The 20,312-nt window shown below is 41.1% G+C and overlaps 1 protein-coding gene across 1 annotated transcript; it reads left to right on the plus strand.

Annotated features, from left to right (window-relative positions):
• The first annotated feature begins 1,669 nt into the window (after positions 1-1,669).
• On the plus strand, positions 1,670-19,619 carry tmem240a (transmembrane protein 240a). The gene is made up of 4 exons (XM_046364304.1): positions 1,670-2,207; positions 2,621-2,727; positions 8,181-8,389; positions 18,302-19,619. The coding sequence occupies exons 1-4, from the start codon at positions 2,151-2,153 to the stop codon at positions 18,454-18,456; spliced, it is 528 nt and encodes a 175-aa protein (XP_046220260.1). The 5' UTR covers positions 1,670-2,150; the 3' UTR covers positions 18,457-19,619.
• The last annotated feature ends 693 nt before the right edge of the window (positions 19,620-20,312 follow it).

The following is a 20,312-nucleotide window of genomic DNA, read 5'->3' on the forward strand; positions in this document are numbered from 1 at the left end:
TGGCAAAATGTGAATAATTGCTGAAACGTTTTGCTCGCGAGGTCAGGAGCCTCGACCGAATCACGCTTAGGGCCACCAAAAGACTAGAGGTGGCATTGCATATCATTGGAAAAGTCTTGAATTGGGTTTTTCCTTTTGAAATACATAGGCTATTATTAATTTGTGTTGTCATGGTAGAACAACATGATAAATAAAGTAAATATATTCAAAGACTAAAGAGACAAAGAGGGAGAAAGCCATTGGCAGCATCGATTTCCATGGTCCCGAACTGTGTTGGGAGGAACCTGTTAATAATGGTGCTCTCCATGGTCCTGAACTGATAGCAGCCTAGTAGCGCAACACAAAGGGAGAGTGGCAGGCTAATATCCAAGTTCAGTATGAGACTAGCCTCATGGCTAATTTTGATCGTTGAAGAACGTACAGCTATGACTATTGAAGCTCAAATGTGAGTGTTTCTACTTTTTGTAAATAAAGTTGATCTTCTAACAGGTAACGGGACGTCCTTGAGATTTTGTCCAGAATCGAACAATGGGTAGCCGCGTTTGAATTTTCAATTGCTTTGACGTTTACGCTATAAATGTAGCCTGTTATGTAGTGCTAAAGACATTTGGGATTTAGCCTAAATATTGTGACATTTGTCCTCGGGTTGTGTTACACATTTAGTGGATTTCGGTTGGGTCTGAATGAATGGAGCTCCTGGGAAGTGAATGAGAGTTATTTTAAGGACATCTGTCTTGCTTTTAACGGGGAAAGTGCGCTCATCCACAACAGCCTTTGCTATTAGGAAATGCAATTCGTATTGATTTCAACTAATACATCAATAGATCTAGTGAATGGCTAATACAATACGAGTATATATGCGTAGAGTCCAATAATGTACCATAGCATACAGTGCCAGCCAGAAATTCAGCCCGGCGAAATGGCGTAGAATCCGAAAATGAACTGCACCGATGGAGGGGGTAGAGACTAGAGAGACCGTGGTAGATCGAAGGGGAGGGGGTGATCAGTAAAGCTGGTGACGCCTCTGGAGGAACGGTATAGAGGTTAAACCATCGCGAATATTCTTGGAATTATTTGCTTGAATGTCGCTGAGTGTTTCACAGAGTAAAATGCAATAGGGGGCACAGAATCTCCCTCTTTCTCTCCTTCCTTCCTTCCTTCCTTCCTTCCTCCCTTCTGTCCATCCTTCCGTCATTCTCTCCCCCCTCTCTCTCTCTCTCTCTCTCTCTCTCTCTCTCTCTCTCTCTCTCTCTCTCTCTCTCTCTCTCTCTCTCTCTCTCTCACACACACGCTCGCAAAGGGATGGTGGTGGATGCTCCTGACTGCGATAGCTAAAACAAGATGGGATAATCATGCGTGTCTGGCCCCGGGCGTTGATGCAGCTGCCGTTGACTGATCTTTACTGGACTGAGGGTAGGGTGGGTCTGGTTCCGACTTGATCTACATCTCGATTTGGCTTGACATCGATGTTATCAAGCCATTTCCATGGTAGAAGACAACGACTGTAAAAATGAATAATCTCAGTCATAGATTAATTAAATGCTCCCATCGACTGAGAACCGTATGTATCGATAATTAATAAACTAACTAATTGATAAGACAGACGGGAATAACCTGCTGTCTTGGACGAAAGGTGGTGGTGGTGGTGGGAGGGAGGGGGGAGGGGGGGGGCAGTAGCCAGGGACATCCCCATGAGGCGACCGGATCACCCTTTCTCCTGTTTGCTGAGATTTTTTTGAATGAGAACGGTACCTGGCCTTCCGGGAAAAGAACATCATTGCATTTGTAGTCAGGTTAGGACACCCTCTCCACCATCACCCTATTTTCGCCGTTCCCGCCACAGCAACCGCGGCACCGACCAGTCCACGACCCGGTTCGCGTCATCGAATCGACGCATCACTGGTTGGGGTGTAGACTGTGAAGACCGTGAGTGCGTGTGTCAAATGGGGTACTGAGGGAGACTGGGCGATCTCATCCCCTGTGCACTGGTTAATTGAACTCCAACCTGGCGAGTTTGGAGGGACGGAAAGTCAGGTGCAGTAAGGGCGCCTCAATGACCGTCTCCTCCCGGGACAGAGCGCCTAAAGCCCAGCGTTTGCAGTGCGGTGGGTAGAGAAGGCTAGAGAACAGCGGCGAGTTTGGAAGTTTTGATGCATATGATCACAACCACCATGATTTTTATGATTCTTGGCGCTTCAGTTGTAATGGTAAGAGATCCACTTTTTATTGCACCCCGCATGTGTGTTTAACGCCTACAGCGATGATATATATGTTTTTACTTGTGTAGCCTATATAATGTAGTTATAGGCTAGATATTACAACTACAGAGCACATTTTATATAAGGACACTGAAAACAATTATGGTTAAATGCATATAGACTTGAGGAAGTAGGCTACACATAGTCTGCCAACAATTACATGGCTATCATGAATAAATCATATAAATACCATTTAATAAGAGCGAGGGAGTTTTCCCTCGCAAATGATTGCAAGGTGGGTTTCCAAATGGATTTTTCTATTTTCTCTTAAATGGACTTTAGCTTAATGCAAGTCATATAATGGTGCTGCTGTGTTGGGAATAGTTATTGTGTCCCAGTTGACTCTCTTGGTTCTTTTTCAGGCGATAGCCTGTTTAATGGACATGAACGCACTACTGGATCGCTTTCACAACTACATCTTACCGCATTTACGAGGGGAAGACCGAGTCTGTCATTGTAACTGTGGAAGGTAAAAAACAGTATTAAACATTGATTCATTTGGATAGATACAATGTGCTGCATCTGCAATGAAAGGATCGCCTAACAGAGTCAAGAAGGCTGCTATTTTTCCCGTCTAATCATAATCCCTCAATAGGCCTCTCGAATGATTTCTCCTGCTGAACTGTTGGTTTTAATAAGCATCCCAACCTGCTCCATGCATAATCTCTTGAAAATGTGCCTAATTGATGTCGACTGTGGTTTTATTCGAGGTATATGTGTGTCTGATGGTATGCTACAGCCTCATGTTTGTGATGCCTAGGTTGTGACGGTGTTTTCAAGCCTATATTCAGTGATTTGTATTTTACTGCATACGAAGGTGGTTGAGCCATAAAGAAAGTATGTTATGCTTTATGAGGAATGGGCTAAGGAATCATTTTAAACGAAGACAGCTCTCAATGATCGTTCTCGTGCTGTTTTGCATTTGCAATATTACCATATTTTTAGGAGGAAATGTTTTTGGAGAGAGGACATTAGGCCTACCTATATTGAATCAGTTGTGAGATTTATAATATAGTGATCTATTATTGATAACCCATGTTATGAAGGCTGAAAATGGAATGAAACATAAAATAACTATAGTTGAATGGTGATTAGGCCAGGTATCATATTGCTGTTGTGATTAGACCTGTAAAAGTTGTGGCCTCACATTTTCACAATTGCTGGTAGAGACTCCTTGCAACACTGCAAAATCTTTCTAAATTCAAGTTCTACTCAAATATTTTGAGGAAAACGATCACCCAAAATAAATGTTAAGAAACTTAAATACCTGAAGTGAGCAGTACTATGAGAAATACAATAAAGCATGCATTTATTTTTAGTAAGGTATACTTAAATTGAATGCCCCCACTAAGCCACGCCTCCAATAATTTCCCAGTGTATCTTTTCGATTAAATTGTAGCGTAACCAACCATGACTGTATTTGTTAGTGACATGGGGTTGTTGAATTAGTTCATTTTCAGTCCTATGACCTTAATAAAGTAAGTTCCTAGGAAAGTATGCCAAGAGTGTGTAAAGCTGTCATCAAGGCAAAGGGTGGCTACTTGAAATAATAAAATATAGATTTAGATTTGTTTAACACTTTTTTGGTTACTACATGATTCCATGTGTTATTTCATAGTTTTGATGTCTTCAATATTCTTCTACAATTTTGAAAATAGAAAAAATAAAGAAAAACCCTTGAATGAGTAGGTGTGTTCAAACTTTTGACTGGTACTGTAATTCATTAGAATATTAAGCCATGGATAAAGGCAAGTTTAAGCTTGAGTCTGAACAACTACAGTGGCTTGCGAAAGTATTCACCCCCCTTGGCATTTTTCCTATTTTGTTGCCTTACAACCTGGAATTAAAATGTATTTTTGGGGGGGGGGGGTTGGGTTTTATCATTTGACTTACACAACATGCCTACCACTTTGAAGATGCGAAACATTTTTATTGTGAAACAAGACAAAAAAACAGAACTTGAGCATGCATAACTATTCACCCCCCCCCCCCCACCACCACCACCACCCAAAGTCAATACTTTGTAGAACCACCTTTTTCAGCAATTACAGTTGCAAGTCTCTTGGGGTATGTCTCTATATGCTTGGCACATCTAGCCACTGGGAGTTGGATGGGTTCCGCAATCTTTAAGTCACACCACAGATTCTCAATTGGACTGAGGTCTGAGCTTTGACTAGGCCCTTACCAAGACATTTAAATGTTTCCCCTTAAACCACTCAAGTGCTGCCTTAGCAGCATGCTTAGGGTCATTGTACTGCTGGAAGGTGAACCTCCATCCCAGTCTCAAATCTCTTGAAGACTGAAACATGTTTCTCTCAGGAATTCCCTCTATTTAGCTCCATCCATAATTTATTCAATTTAGACCAGTTTCCTTGTCCCTGAACATTTAAAACATACCCACAGCATGATGCTGCCACCACCATGCTTTACTATGGGCATGGTGTTCTCGGGGTGATGAGAGGTGTTGGGTTTGCGCCAGACATAGCATTTTCCTTGATGGCTAAAAAGCTCAAATTTAGTCTCATCTAACCAGAGTACTTTCTTTTATATGTTTGGGGAGTCTCCCACATGGCTTTTGGCAAACACCAAATGGGTTTGCCTATTTTTTTCTTTAAGCAATGGCTGTTTTCTGGCCACTCTTCCTTAAAGCCCAGCTCTGTGGAGTATATGTCAGGACCCGGTTACGAACCCGGGTCTCCAGAGTGAGAAACAGTCACTTAACCAACTGAGCCACAAATAGTCGGCAGAACCCAGAAGATGAGGCAGACACAGCAGTACTTGAGACGGTGTATTTAATGAAGTAAAAAGTGAAGTTCTTCAGGAAAACATGTAACTCCACAACCTCAAAAGGAATTCCACAAGAACAAAGGTAATCCTCCAAGACAAAAAGGTAAATCCACAAGGTGGTAGGTATAGCATAAAAAGCTTCAAAAAATACTCAAAAACAAACAAACAAGAACAAAAAACAGAATTCCACAAGAGAGTCCACCGGGATCAACAAGAGTTCACAGAATACTAGGGCTGGGTGCTAACATACAAACACAGAGCAAAGAACTGAGGAAAACTAAGGGTTTAAATACAATCAGGGGAAACGAGGCACAGGTGCAAATAATAATGGGTATCAAGGGAAAACAAAAGGTCAAAAAGCACAATGGGGGCATCTAGTGACCAAAAACCGAAACAACCCTGGCCAAATCCTGACAGTATACGGCTTAAAGTGGTCCTATGGACAGATACTCCAATCACCGCTGTGGAGTATCTTTGGTCTCTTTGTTGCCTCTCTGATTAATGCCCTCCTTGCCTGGGCTGTGAATTTTGGTGGGCGGCCCGCTCTTGGCAGGTTTGTTGTGGTGCCATATTCTTTCCATTTTTTAAATAATGGATTTAATGGTTCTCCGTGGGATGTTCAAAGTTTATGATATTTTTTTATAACCCAACCCTGATCTGTACTTCTCCACAACTTTGTTTCTGACCTGTTTGGAGAGCTCCTTGGTCTTCGTGGTGCCGCTTGCTTAGTGTTGTTGCAGACTTTGGGGCCTTTCAGAATAGGTGTATATATACTGAGATCATGTGACAGATCATGTGACACTTAGATTGCACACATGTGGACTTTATTTAACTAATTAAGTGACTTCTGAAGGTAATTGGTTGCACCAGATCTTATTTAGCTGCTTCATAGGAAAGGGTGTGAATACATGTGCACGCACCACTTTTCCTCTTTATTTATTTATTTATTTATTGAAACAGGTTATTTTTTAAATTTCATTTCACCAATTTGGACTATTTTGTGTATGTCCATTACATGAAATCCAAATAAAATACATTTAAATTACAGGTTCTAATGCAACAAAACGCCAAGGGGGTGAATACTTTTGCAAGGCACTGTATATATTGTAGTTTTATGTACGTGTTGGGTCATTGTTGTTCAGTGCAGATTCTGAAATAAATTGTTCACTTAACTAACATTCACAGAAGAGAAGAAAATCTGTTCTTGGCCCTGTATGAATACTGCTCCTTTGTTTTGACTGCCTACAGTCTAACAACCTGAGAAATGGGTCATGAAGTGTTAGTAAGATTAGTAATGGGTCATGAAGTGTTACTAAGATCATCATACAATAATATTGGCCAAACTTTTGAGAGGGCCCTCTCTCTCACTCCCTCTCATTTCAAGATTTCCTCATAGTTAATGTTCAGTAATGTGCTATATTAGGCCTGTATGCCTTCAGACCAACATTTTTTGGCACATTTTTTAAAAAATTATACAAAATTATAAACGCAACATGGAAGTGCTGTTCCCATGTTTCATGTGCTGAAATAAAAGATCTCACAAAAAAAAACGTTTTACTCAAAATGTGTGCACAAATTAGTTTACATCCCTGTCAGTGAGCATTCCTCCCTTTGCAAAGATAATCCATCCACCTGATAGGCATGTCAAGAAACTGATTACTTTGTGATGGGGACAATAAAAGGCCACTCTAAAATGGGCAGTTTTGTCGCACAACACAATGCCACAGATGGCTCAAGTTTTGAGGGAGTGTGCAATTGGCATGCTGACTGCAAGAATGCCTACCAGAGCTGTTCACAGAGAATTGAATGTTAATTTCTCTACCATAAGCCACCTCCAACGTTGTTTTAGAGAATTTGGCAGTACTTCCACCTGGCCTCACAACCACAGACCACGTGTAACCACGCCAGCCCAGGACCTCCACATCTGGCTTCTTCACCTGCGGGACTGTCTGAGACCAGCCACCAGGACAGATGATGAAATTAAGGAGTATTTCTGTCTGTAATTAAGCCCTTTCGGGGAAAAATGTATTCTGATTGGCTGGGCCTGGCTCCCAAGTGGGTGGGCCTATGCCCTCCCAGGCATGGTTGCGCCCCTGCCCAGTCATGTGAAATCCATAGATTAGGGCCTAATTAATTAATTTAAATTGACTGATTTCCTTATATGAACTGTAAATCAGTAAAATTGTTGAAATTATTGCATGTTGCGTTAATATTTTTTTCAGTGAACATTATCGCTGTCTATCTGATAGCAGCATTTTTTTGTGGTTTATTTTAAGTCATTTAAAAATATTGATAAAACCTCTGATACTCAATATTCAATGTGCAATGCTCATAATATTCCTAGCTTTGAATTAATTATATATTTTCATACTTGTGCTTGTTACCTTCCTGTTCCTGGGGAAATACAGTACATATAGTCCTAAACTAGATCCCAACAATTGCATACAACACTGGTTGTCATTGCCTTTAATTAAGCCAATTGAAAGCGAGTGACACAGTGTCTGCTTTCAGGCTCTGGTCAAAAGTAGTGCACTATGTAGGGTAAAGGGTGCCATTTGGCACACTGCCACTTTGTCTTTTAGTGACCTGAAAATGCTCTTCAATAAGAGTTACTAATTTTACCTAAGATGTTTATCCTCTCAGTATAAACATTTCATGGAATAGACAGTCACATGAGAGGCCACCTGATCTTGAAAGCCTACTTTTAGTGCATGTGGTGTTGAGGCGTCATCCTGGCGATGATACACACCTAGTCAGGCCTGAGGCCACATCCACTGTCATTCCTTTACTGCTTGTAAACCTCAGGTTGTCATTTTATGAGATGTACCTTTGAGGGGCATGTTAGGTAGGTCGTTATGTTAGGCTTGGATAACACTCTGTGACAAAAGTAATGGTAATCATTTACAGAAGACAGGCTACACACCTTTCTGGAAATTATTATTCACCAGCACTGTACTGTGAAAATTCAGCATGTATTCCATGCCTTTGCATTCTCCCATTTGTACCAAATCAGTGTTGAGAATTCAATTTCATCATCTACACCCCCTAATTTGTCCTCCCTTGCCCTATCCCCTCTTTTCCTTGTTCTTTCCTCCACCACTAACACTTTCTAACCTCCTGCTTTGTCTCTTCCAGGCATCATGTCCACTACGTGATCCCGTACAATGGGGACCATTCTCTGGTGGACTCGTCGGAGAACTACTTTGTGAGTGACAGCGTGACCAAGCAGGAGATGGACCTGATGCTGGGGCTGCTGCTGGGATTCTGTACCAGCTGGCTCCTGCTGTGGCTGGACGGAGTGCTGCACTGTGCTGTCAGGGCATGGAGAGCCAGTCGCTACTATGGTGAGTCAACCAGAGACTTGGTCTGTTTGACTGGGAAAAGTTCTATATGCACTGACTGGAACGTCAATAAGGTTGACAAAATGTGCAGCAGAATGGGAAAAACATTTCTCAATCATCTGATGACAGAAGTATTGTTTGGTTGATTCCCACGTCTGCGAAAAGAGAAATGTTGAGTGAAGTGGTGTATGTGTTAATATTTCGACTGCCATATTGATCAGTGTTTCTCCTACATATTTTCTTGGGGATGTAACGTGGGTGTGCAAATGCCCAGAATTGACATACAGGCTGCTATTGACCACTGTACCATTCATTGAAACCAATTGAAACCAGGCTTTCTTGGGTGGGCGCAACACACCTGGCTATAAGTGATGGTTATGTGAAACTTTACAGAACTTGAGGACATAAGGGCTCAGTTGTTTACTCAAAGAAGCATTCATAGGGAAAAAGTATATTCCAGACAAAATGTATTGTCTCACAGGATATTTACTGTACAGTACTGTATACAGTGTGTTATGGTCATGAATTAGAATTAAGACATTATACAGGTAATTACTACTGTATAACTGGGAGAAGGAATTTGGAAAAAGATGACTTTGTGTCCGTTGAGGGGGATAGTTATGTGTGTAAAGTAGGCATAGTGAAACTGTAATGTTAATTATGCTGTGGAAATATTGTTGCCCTCAGATGTCATATGTTCAGTACATACTAATTCACTGAAACAAAGATTCCTTACCCGTAGCACAGAGGGCATGTGTCTGTACACCAGGAAGACATACAATTATTAACTGTCTCAATTCTTACCAATGTTAGTCTAGCAAGCCAGACCTCACTGGGGGAGAGTGTATGCCAATGTGAACATATTACATATTAGAGGACTTCTTGTCCATACTTCTTCTCCTGATTCAATAACTTGTCCAGTCCCACTGGGCACAGACGTCAGCTCAACGTCTAGTTTTGATTTACATTTGGTTAAGTTGTCAACTAAGGTGAAAACATTTTTTCACCATGTCATTGGATTTAGGTTAAAAGTTCAGTGAAAAAAAGACTAAATTCTCTTACGTTGATGACTTTTTCCAAATCCAATCAGTTTTCCACGTTGATTGAACGTCGTCATTTTTGGTTGAAATGACAAGGCGACATTGTGGATTCAACCAACGTTTGCCCAATGGAGTGTTCTTATAATAATCTTATATATAATAATCCAATTGCTTCAGCTACACATTATCTTGTGCAGCTCTCAATGTCAAAACAGGTCTATATTTTGTAGCTGGCCTGGATCCTTTACATATAAGACATTGCTGAAGTAGGTGATGTGTAGGTGATATTTCAATTGCTGTTACGGTCAGAAAATAGAGGGGCATAATGTCTAGTGAGTATACAGTGGCTTGCAAAAGTATTCACCCACTTGGCATTTTCCTATTGTGTTGGCTTACAACCTGGAATTAAAATTGATTTTTTGGGGCTTTGTATAATTTGATTTACCCAACATGTCTACCACCTTGAAGATGCAAAATATTTTTTATTGTGAAACAAACAAGAAACAAGACAAAAAAAACAGAAAACTTGAGCGTGCATAACTATTAATCCCCCCCCCCCCCAAAGTCAATATTTTGTAGAAACAGCTTTTGCAGCAATTACAGCTGCAAGTCTCTTGGGGTATGGCTCTATATGCTTGCACATCTAGCCACTGGGATTTTTGCCCATTCTTCAAGGCAAAACTGCTCCAGCTCCTTCAAGTTGGATGGGTTCCGCTGGTGTACAGTAATCTTTAAGTCACACCACAGATTCTCAATTGGATTGAGGTCTGGGCTTTGACTAGGCCCTTCCAAGACATTTAAATGTTTCCCCTTAAACCACTCGAGTGTTGCTTCAGCAGTATGCTTAGCGTCATTGTCCTGCTGGAAGGTGAACCTCCATCCCAGTCTCAAATCTCTTGAAGACAAACAGGTTTCCCTCAAGAATTTCCCTGTATTTAGCTCCATCCATCGTTCGTTCAATTCTGACCAGTTTCGCAGTCCCTGCAGATGAAAAACATACCCACATCTTGATGCTGCCACCACCATGCTTCACTGTGGGGATGGTGTTCTCTGGGTGATGGGAAGTGTTGGGTTTGCGCCAGGCATTTTCCTTGATGGCCAAAAAGCTCAAATTTAGTCTCATCTAACCAGAGTACCTTCTTCCATATGTTTGGGGAGTCTCCCACATGGCTTTTGGCGAACACCAAATGGGTTTGCTTATATTTTTCTTTAAGCAATGGCTTTTTTTCTGGCCACTCTAGCATAAAGCCCAGCTCTGTGGAGTGCTTAAAGTGGTCCTATGGACAGATTCTCCAATCTCCGCTGTGGAGCTTTGCAGCTCCTTCAGGGTTATCTTTGGTCTCTTTGGTCTCTTTGTTGTCTCTCTCTGCCCAACTTGCCTGGTCCGTTTAATTTTGGTGGTCGGCCCTCTCTTGGCAGGTTTGTTGTGGTGCCATATTCTTTAAATGTTTTAATATGGATGTAATGGTGCTCCGTGGGATGTTCAAAATTTCAGATTTTTTTTATAACCCGACCCTGATCTGTACTTTTCCACAACTTTTCCTCTGACTTGTTTGGAGCGCTCCTTGGTCTTCATGGTGCCGCTTGCTTGGTGGTGCCCCTTGCTTAGTGGTGTTGCAGACTCTGGGGCCTTTCAGAACAGGTGTATGTATAATAAGATCATGTGACAGATCATGTGACACTTAGATTGTACACAGGTGGACTTTATTTAACTAATTATGTGACTTCTGAAGGTAATTGGTTGCACCAGATCTTATTTAGGGGCTTCATAGCAAAGGGTGTGAATGCAAATGCACGCCCCACTTCCATTTTTTTATTTTTTAGAGTTCTTTGAATCAAGTTATTTTTAAAATTTCATTTCACCAATTTGGACTATTTTGTTTATGTCCATTACATGAAATCCAAATAAAAATAAATGTAAATTACAGGTTGTAATTTTAAACAAAAATAGGAAAAATGCCTAGGAGGATGAATACTTTTTGCAGGGCACTGTAAAAGTAGGAGATGGCCAATTAATCACCTCTGATTAATATGAAACCACCTCACAAAGATGGGGTACTAAATAACCCTATTATTTTATGTCTTGAAAAGACTACATTAAAAAGTAGGGATGCCATACTCTTTTGATGCGTCTTATTATTTATTTATAATAAACAAGAATTTGGAAATGTGAAGCATACAAATATTGCCAGACTTAGATTCTGTGATTCTATAAGTGTTAGTCAAGATAAAACTGCTTCATATTTGCAGCACAGAATCAACCCATCTGCTATTCAGTGCATAACATCCACATACAAAAATACACCCAGATTTTACATTCAAATGTTTCCCTCAAGGTAGAGGGGTGGCTCAAGGCTTTTCTTGTGCTGGAATCCTTGTGAATGGAGGGAATGCCCCTTCACTGGTGTGTTTGGCTGTGACATTGATTGTGGGTCAGATTTGTTTAGCCTCCCCCGAGATGGGGAGTGAAGGTGAGGCTGATGAAGCGGGAAGGTAGGGGGGTGTGGATATACTGTCACCCCCCCCCCTCCCCCCCACACACACACACACACACACACCATTGCTCTCTCCTAGGGAGCTATAAATAGAGTGAGAGCAGCTGGAATGGCGGGTGAGGAAGGAACATGCACACCACACTGACACAGACTGCATTGAGGTGCACACTGATTCCTTTGGCTTTTTCTAATTCCATCTGTAGACCCTGAGTCTCCTGCTCTCCATTCAGTTATTGAATCTCCTTATATCCATTCTCTTTAAAAGGCATCCTTTTGGTGACCTTACTGTCTATTTCTCATGAATAACTGATTCATATTCTTTGGCACCATCAGTGATGAAACCATCAGTGGAAAGACATTTTATTTAACAAAATAAGGAAAGAAAATATGATAACAAAAGAGGTAAATTATGATTTGGATAACAATGACCCCCCTTCCCTCCCTCCGTAAAAAGACCTTAACATTTCTACCCCCACCCCATTTTCCACATTATATTACCATTTACATTTTTCCCCTGACTCCATCTCCATCTCTCCATCCTTTTATTCAAATGAGAAGAACCTGTATCGTTCTCTTTTTTCCTTTGGATACCCTTCTGAACTGTCCTTGTGGATTGCATACCCATTCACAGCTATAAATAACTCACTCCTCCCTCCCGGCCAGCGACCCCCACTTCCCACCACCTGCCTCCCCGTACTCCCCCCTCTCCCCTGCCTCTAGCAGGGCCATGTGCTAGTGGGTGTGCTGCCTTGGGATTTCTTCTTTTTCTGCCGTCTCAGTGGGACTCACCTCGCCAACTAAGCCTGACAGAGACAAATTCCTGCACTTCCATTTCTACAAATTCTACCTCACACTCATATACTTGGTGAAATAAATCCTAAATCATTTTTTAAAAATCGCTATTTAATCATGCATATCAGAATATAGAAACTGAAACATACACAAACATGACCAAAAGTATGTGGACACCTACTCGTCGAACGCCTCATTCCAAAATCATAGGCATTAATATGGTGTGGTTGATGTGGTTGAGGTCAGGGCTCTGTGCAGGCCAGTCAAGTTCTTCCACACCAAAGAGTCTACCCCAAACAGTTGCCACAAAGTTGGAAGCCCAGAATCGTACAGAATGTCATTATATGCTGTAGCGTTTAGATCTCCCTTCACTGGAACTAAGGGGCCTTGCCCGAACCATGAAAAACAGCCCCAGACCATTATTCCTCCTCTACCAAACTTTACAGTTGGCATTATGAATTGGGGCAGGTAACATTTTCCTGGCATCTGCCAAACCCAGATTCGTCTGTCGGGCTGCCAGATGGTGAAGCTTGATTCATCACTCCAAAGAACCCTTTTCCACTGTGTTCAATGGCGGCGAGCTTTACTTCACTCCATCCAACGCTTGGCATTGCGCATGGTGATATTTGGCCTGTGTGAGGCTGCTCGGCCATGGAAATCTATTCCATGAAGCTCCTGACGAACAGTTCTTGTGCTGACGTTGCTTCCAGAGGAAATTTGTAAATCGGTAGTGAGTGTTGCAACCAAGGACAGACCATTTATGGAGGGGGCGCTACGTGCTTCAGAACATTCTGTGAGCCAGTGTGGCCTGCCAGCTCGAGGCTGAGCTGTTCTTGCTTCTAGACGTTTCCACTTCACAATAACAGTACTTACAGCTCATTTTGTTAGGGGGTGGATCAGCTTTAATATTGATAGATTGTAGATTGTTGCTTCCATCAATGTAATATATATACTGAATATATATATATACACACACACATAAACATTCATACATATACACATATATACATACAGTTGAAGTCGGAAGTTTACATACACTTAGGTTGGAGTCATTAAAACTAGTTTTCAACCACTCCACAAATTTCTTGGTAACAAACTATAGTTTTGTCAAGTCAGTTAGGACATCTACTTTGTGCGTGACACAAGTAATTTTTCCAATAGTTCTTTACAGACAGAAATTGTAGACCTCCACAAGTCTGGTTCATCGGAAGTTTACATACACCTTAGCCAAATACATTTAAACTCCGTTTTTCACAATTCCTGACATTTAATCAGAGTAAAAATTCCCTGTCTTAGGTCAGTTAGGATCACCACTTTATTTTATGAATGTGAAATGTCAGAATAATAGTAGAGAGAATGATTGATTTCAGCTTTTATTTCTTTCATCACATTCTCAGTGGGTCAGAAGTTTACATACACTCAATTAGTATTTGGAAGCATTGCCTTTAAATTGTTTAACTTTGGTCACACATTTTGGGTAGCCTTCCACAACCTTCCCACAATAAGTTGGGTGAATTTTGGCCCATTCCTCGAGACAGAGCTGGTGTAACTGAGTCAGGACTGTAGGCCTCCTTGCTCACACATGCTTTTTCAGTTCTGCCCACAAATTTGATATAGGATTGAGGTCAGGGCTTTGTTATGGCCACTCCAATACCTTGACTTTGTTGTCCTTAAGCCATTTTGCCATAACTTAGTAAGTATGCTTGGGGTCAATGTCCATTTGGAAGACCCATTTGCGACCAAGCTTTAACTTCCTGACTGATGTCTTTAAATGTTGTTTCAATATCTCCACATAATTTTCTTGCCTCATGATGCCATCTATTTTGTGAAGTGCACCAGTCCCTCCTGCAGCAAAGCACCCCCACAACATGATGCTGCCACCCCCGTGCTTCACAGTTGGGATGATGTTCTTCGGCTTGTAAGCCTTCCCCTTTTTCCTCCAAACATAATGATGGTCATTATGGCCAAACAGTTCTATTTTTGTTTCATCAGACCAGAGGACATTTCTCCAAAAACTACGATCTTTGTCCCCATGTGCAGTTGCAAACCGTAGTCTAGCTTTTTTATGCCGGCTTTGGAGCAGTGGCTTCTTCTGTGCTGAGCAGCCTTTCAGGTTATGTCGACATAGGACTCGTTTTTACTGTGGATATAGGTACTTTTGTACCTGTTTCCTCCAGCAACTTTCCAAGGTCCTTTGCTGTTGTTCTGAGATTGATTTGCACTTTTCGCCCCAAAGTACGTTCATCTCTAGGAGACAGAACATGTCTCCTTCCTGAGCGATATGAGGGCTGCGTGGTCCCATGGTGTTTATACGTGCCTACTATTGTTTGTACAGATAAATGTGGTACTTTCAGGTGTTTGTAAATTACTCCCAAGGATGAACCAGACTTGTGGAGGTCAACAATTTTTCCTGAGGTCTTGGCTGATTTCTTTTGATTTTCCCATGTCAAGCAAAGAGTCACTGAGTTTGAAGGTAGGACTTGAAATACATCCACAAGTATACCTCCAATTTACCGAAATTATGTCAATTAGCCTATCAGAAGCTATGAAAGCTATGGCATCATTTTCTGGAATTTACCAAGCTGTTTTAAGGCACAGTATAACTTAGTGTATGTAAACTTCTGACCCACTAGAATTGTGATACAATGAATTATAAGTGAAATAATCTGCCTGTAAACAATTGTTGGGAGAATTACCTGTGTCATGCACAAAGTAGAGGTCCTAACTGACTTGCATAACTATAGGTTGTCAGCAATACATTTGTGGAGTGGTTGAAAAACAAGTTTTAATGACTACAACCTAAGTGTATGTAAACTTCCGACTGTAGTACACTTATCATAATTTCTTTTTAATCCAGAGAGGTTAGCAAAAGTATTTAGATCCTTTATGAGGCTGTGGAGGGATTCTAATTGTGGTTTTAAAAGAAAACATGAATCATCAGCGTACAGTGACACTTTTGTTTTTAATCCTTGGGTTTCTAACCCCTAATACTATTGTTGGATCTCATTTTAACATAATAATATTAAATAGATATCCCGATAGTGGACAACCTTGTTTTATTCCTCTTGACAGTTGACTTTCTGATATGTAGCCATTATTTACCATTTTAAACATAACTTTAACCCATTTTACAAGAGATTCTTCAAAATTGAAATATTCTATACATTTATCCAGTCGTACTTTATCAAAAGCCTTTTCAAATTCAGCTATGAAAACCAGGCCTGGTTTCCCCGATATGTAATAGTATTCTATTGCTTCCAGTACTTGTCTTACATTATCTCCAATATATCGTCCATGTAAAAAACCTGTCAGATTAGGATGAATAATATCTGACAATACCCTTTTAATTCTATGCGCCAAGCATCACAACACTGAAGTGTAAGAGGCCTCCAATTTTTTTATGGGCTGGATCTTTATATATAACACTTGGATCCTATTTCAGTAATAATGAAATCAGACCTTGTTGCGTGTCTGATAATCTACCATTTATATAGGAGTGGTTCAAATATGATACCTTTTTTTTGGTATACTTCCCCTGGTATGCCATCCAGCCCTGGAGTTTTCCTGGACTTAAAGGCTTTAATTGCATCAAGAAGTTCCTCCTCTGCAATTTGGCCTTCACGTGAGACTTTCTGTACAGATGTTAATTTTACATTATTAATAGGAAAGTTAGTGGAGATGGAGGTGGAGGAGACTGAAACGAAAACATAGTCTTTAATTATTTATTTATTTTACCCCCTTTTTCATGGTATCCAATTGTTGTTAGTAGCTACTATCTTGTCTCAATCGCTATAACTCCCGTACGGGCTTGGGAGAGACGAAGGTTGAAGGTCCTCTGATACACAACCCAACCAAGCCGCACTACTTCTTAACACAGCGCGCATCCAACCCAGAAGCCAGCCGCACCAATGTGTCGGAGGAAACACTGTGCATCTGGCAACCTTGGTTAGCGTGCACTGCGCCCGGCCCGCCACAGGAGCCGCTGGTGCGCAATGAGACAAGGATATCCCTACTGGCCAAACCCTCCCTAACGACGCTATGCCAATTGTGCGTCGCTCCACGGCCCTCCCGGTCGCGGCCGGTTACAACAGAGCCTGGGCGCAAACACAGGGTCTCTGGTGGCACAGCTGGCGCTGCAGTACAGCACCCTTAACCCCTGTGCCACCCGGGAGGCCGAAAACATATTCTTAAAGTACTTTACTTCCTCTTTCAAAATATAATTCAGTGAATCATGCGTGACTCCATCATTTGTAATAGGTTTCAATAAAAAAATTGTTAGCATTTCTATGTGGAAGATTGAAAATTAATTTGGTGCATTTTTCCCCATATTCCATACACATGGAAATTCTGTAAGTAAATTCTATATATGCCAATTATGATCCGACTGCATTCTGTCCCCATCAACATTTCTTTAACTTTTGGTGTCAGAGAGAATGACATGAGAAAGTAATCAAGATGACTAGCTTGAAAGCTTCCGCCATGTATATCTCACTGGTTCAGGGTATTTAAGCCTTCATATATCCCCTAATTCCAATATATCCGAGACATTCATGATTTCTTTAAGGGTGATAGTTTGCTATGTGATTTCCTATACACTTACAGTTGACTGGGGCAGCTCTAGCAGGGCAGAAATTTGACGAAATGACCTGTTGGAAAGTTGGCATTCTAACATGGTGCCACGTTGAAAGTCACTGAGCTCTTCTGTAAGGCCGTTCTACTGACAGTGTTTGTCTATGGAGATTGCATGGATGTGTCCTCGATTTTATACACCTGTCAGCAACGGGTGTAGCTGAAATAGCCAAATCCATTATTTGAAGGGGTGTCCACATACTTGTATATATAGTGTACTTACCACATACAGTATGGGTAATACTGCCATACCAGGCAAAAAAGGAGTAACTGCTCATAGCATGGAACTGAGAAAAATGGCTTTTATTTACCTTGGTTTCACAGTAACCTTATGCAGTTACTGCTAACATGACCCCTATTTTCTCCAAAACACAACACAATAGAGTCAGGATACTTGTCCACATGATTAAGCATGTATTTAATGTAGCAAAAATGACAATGGCAGCTACTGCCTTTTTGCTTGGTAGGGCAGAATAGTAATGTAACATTTTATATTTGGCATATGAATGTGTGGGTGTAACAGTATTGCAACCGTCCCATTTTGGGCTTGAACCAGGGACGCTCTGTACACATCGACAACCATAACGCTCAAGGCATCGTTACCTAGCTCTCCACAAAAGAGCTAGTGCAAGGGAAACAACTCCTTCAAGGTCTCAGAGCGAGCGACAACACCAATTGAAACGCTACTAGTGCGCATTGCTAACTAGCTAGCTATTTTACACCGGTTACATGGGCAACACATGAGTATGTAGGATTGATGTATTGTACTACCAACAATTAGGTTGGTGGGAGCATCAAGGATGTTTTGGACATACAGTATTGGGCATCTAATATACCTAACCAAATGCACTACCATTATCTTATTAACCCCACAATGAGATAAATGTTCTAATCATTTATCTTTCTTCTCTAGTTTCTACCCTCCTATAACAACCTCCCTCTCTCCTCTTGTCCACCAGACACCCCTTCTTGGTCATGGCTCCCCTCATTCTGCAACCTTCGAGATCTGCGTCGACGAGCCCAGCTCAGACAGCTGGAGGACTCCAGTGGCAACATGGTCCACATCAAGCAGAAGCTCTACCACAACGGCCACCCCAGCCCACGCCACCTCTGACTCTAAAACAAGAATCCCCCATCCCAGCCCCCCCAAACTGCCCCATGGCCAACTGCTGCCTCAGAGACCCTGGAAGACTGCCCTCTCACTGTTCATAACACCCCTGTCACTGAGACTTTCTTATGACAACCCTGACACAAGTCAGCACCAACCAATCCAAACTCGAGCAGAAGAAGAAGATAGTCACTACTGAAATCTTGTCTATGTCCACATTTTCTGTGTTCATTGTTGAAACTTGGCATGGGTACGATGCGGGCAGTGTCCAGAAAGTGGGGGGAGTACGAATGGGGTGCCACAGTGTGGGTTTTTCTCTATGGGGAGGGTCTTTCTCTAAAGTGGGAGGGAGGTAAATGGAAAGGGGTGTTTTTCAAGATTTTGTGATGGGAAGATTAGATTGCTGCTTCTGTAAATACTAATAAATATGGGGAAGTGGGAACACAGGGTATGGGGGGGTTTGTTTGTGAGTGTGATGAGTCAAGTGTTACGAGTAGAGCTGATGGACTGTATGGGAGGATAAAAGGAGGGTAGGGAAGATGAGGATGACAGCCATCTGGGGTTGAAGAGTGATTTCTGCTAAAAACACAGATTAATTAGCTTTGTTACTTTGTGAATTAAATGAATGTATTAATTTACATGTAAATATAAGAAGGGGAGGGGAGCATATGTTTGTGGTCAGGGTTCTCTGCGCTGTGTTATTATTTATGAGAAGGTAGAAAATAAATTGATGCCAGCCCAGATAAGACGGAGAGACAGTTCAGTGCTTCCCTTGTCTTCCCAATACTGTGTCCAATAGCACTTCCCAATTTGCTATATCCAATTGCCTCATACTTATCAGGAGCAACCAGCCTAGCAGCAGCGGGAACCTTCACCTAGTCCCCCTCCCCTCTCTGTCCAGACATTGCTGTTGTGAAGATAAAATGTCTGTTTTATTAAAAGTGCCATTGAAAAACAACAGTGACCCCTAATGTTTGAATGTGTCATTGCCTCAACATCAGCAGATATACTGTTCAATAGATACGCTTCCATACACAATTATTTAGTAGTGAAGTTAAATCTTTTAAATTGGTTCTATACTCCAGCATTTTGAATTTGAGATCAACTGTTTTATATGAGGTGACAGTACAGAATGACACCTTTTATTTAATGACAACTTTTCTTTTTTATACACATGTTTTGCCGTTTATAAACTCAAGCACTTAATGTATCTGGTATCTGTATCCCCCATTTGAAGGTGTCATAAGTATTTGGACAATTCTCTTAGTTCAATTTAGTCAAAAGTTTAGTACTTGGTCTCATATTCCTAGCATACAATGACTAAATCAAGGTTGTGACTCTACAAACTTGTTGGATGCATTTGCATTTTGTTTTGGTTGTGTTTCAGATTATTTTGTGCCCAATGGAAATGAATGGTAAATAATGTATTGTGTCGTTTTGGAGTCACTTTTATTGTAAATTAAAATAGAATATGTTTCTGAACACTTCTACATTCATTACGGATAATCATGAATGAATCATGAATAGTGATGAGTGAGAAAGTTACAGATGCATGAAGATCATGTCCCCAAAACCTGTTAACCTTGCATTATTACCAATAACAAGGGAGGTTAGCATTTTTTGGGGGGTATGAAATTTACACCTCTGTAACTTTTGACGTGAATTTGTCAAAAATACTTATGACACCTTCAAATGGTGGAACTAGATGCATAAAATGTTTTAATTTCTAAACAGTAAATTATATTTATAAAAATACCCTCAAATAAAGGGTGACATACTGTATTGGTGCCTCATATAAAACATTTGATCAGTCCAAAATCCTGAGTATAGAGACAATTCAGCAAAATGTAAAGCTTCACTAA

Source organism: Oncorhynchus gorbuscha, linkage group LG10, assembly GCF_021184085.1.
Source record: "Oncorhynchus gorbuscha isolate QuinsamMale2020 ecotype Even-year linkage group LG10, OgorEven_v1.0, whole genome shotgun sequence".
Classification (NCBI taxonomy): Eukaryota; Metazoa; Chordata; class Actinopteri; order Salmoniformes; family Salmonidae; genus Oncorhynchus; species Oncorhynchus gorbuscha.

Excerpts from the sequence above, each read along its gene's own strand:
- tmem240a (XM_046364304.1), top strand. The coding sequence starts at position 2,151 with ATGCATATGATCACAACCACCATGATTTTTATGATTCTTGGCGCTTCA. Across the intron at positions 2,728-8,180 it reads TGTCATTGTAACTGTGGAAG|GCATCATGTCCACTACGTGA; the intron begins GTAAAAAACAGT and ends TGTCTCTTCCAG. Across the intron at positions 8,390-18,301 it reads GAGAGCCAGTCGCTACTATG|ACACCCCTTCTTGGTCATGG; the intron begins GTGAGTCAACCA and ends CTTGTCCACCAG.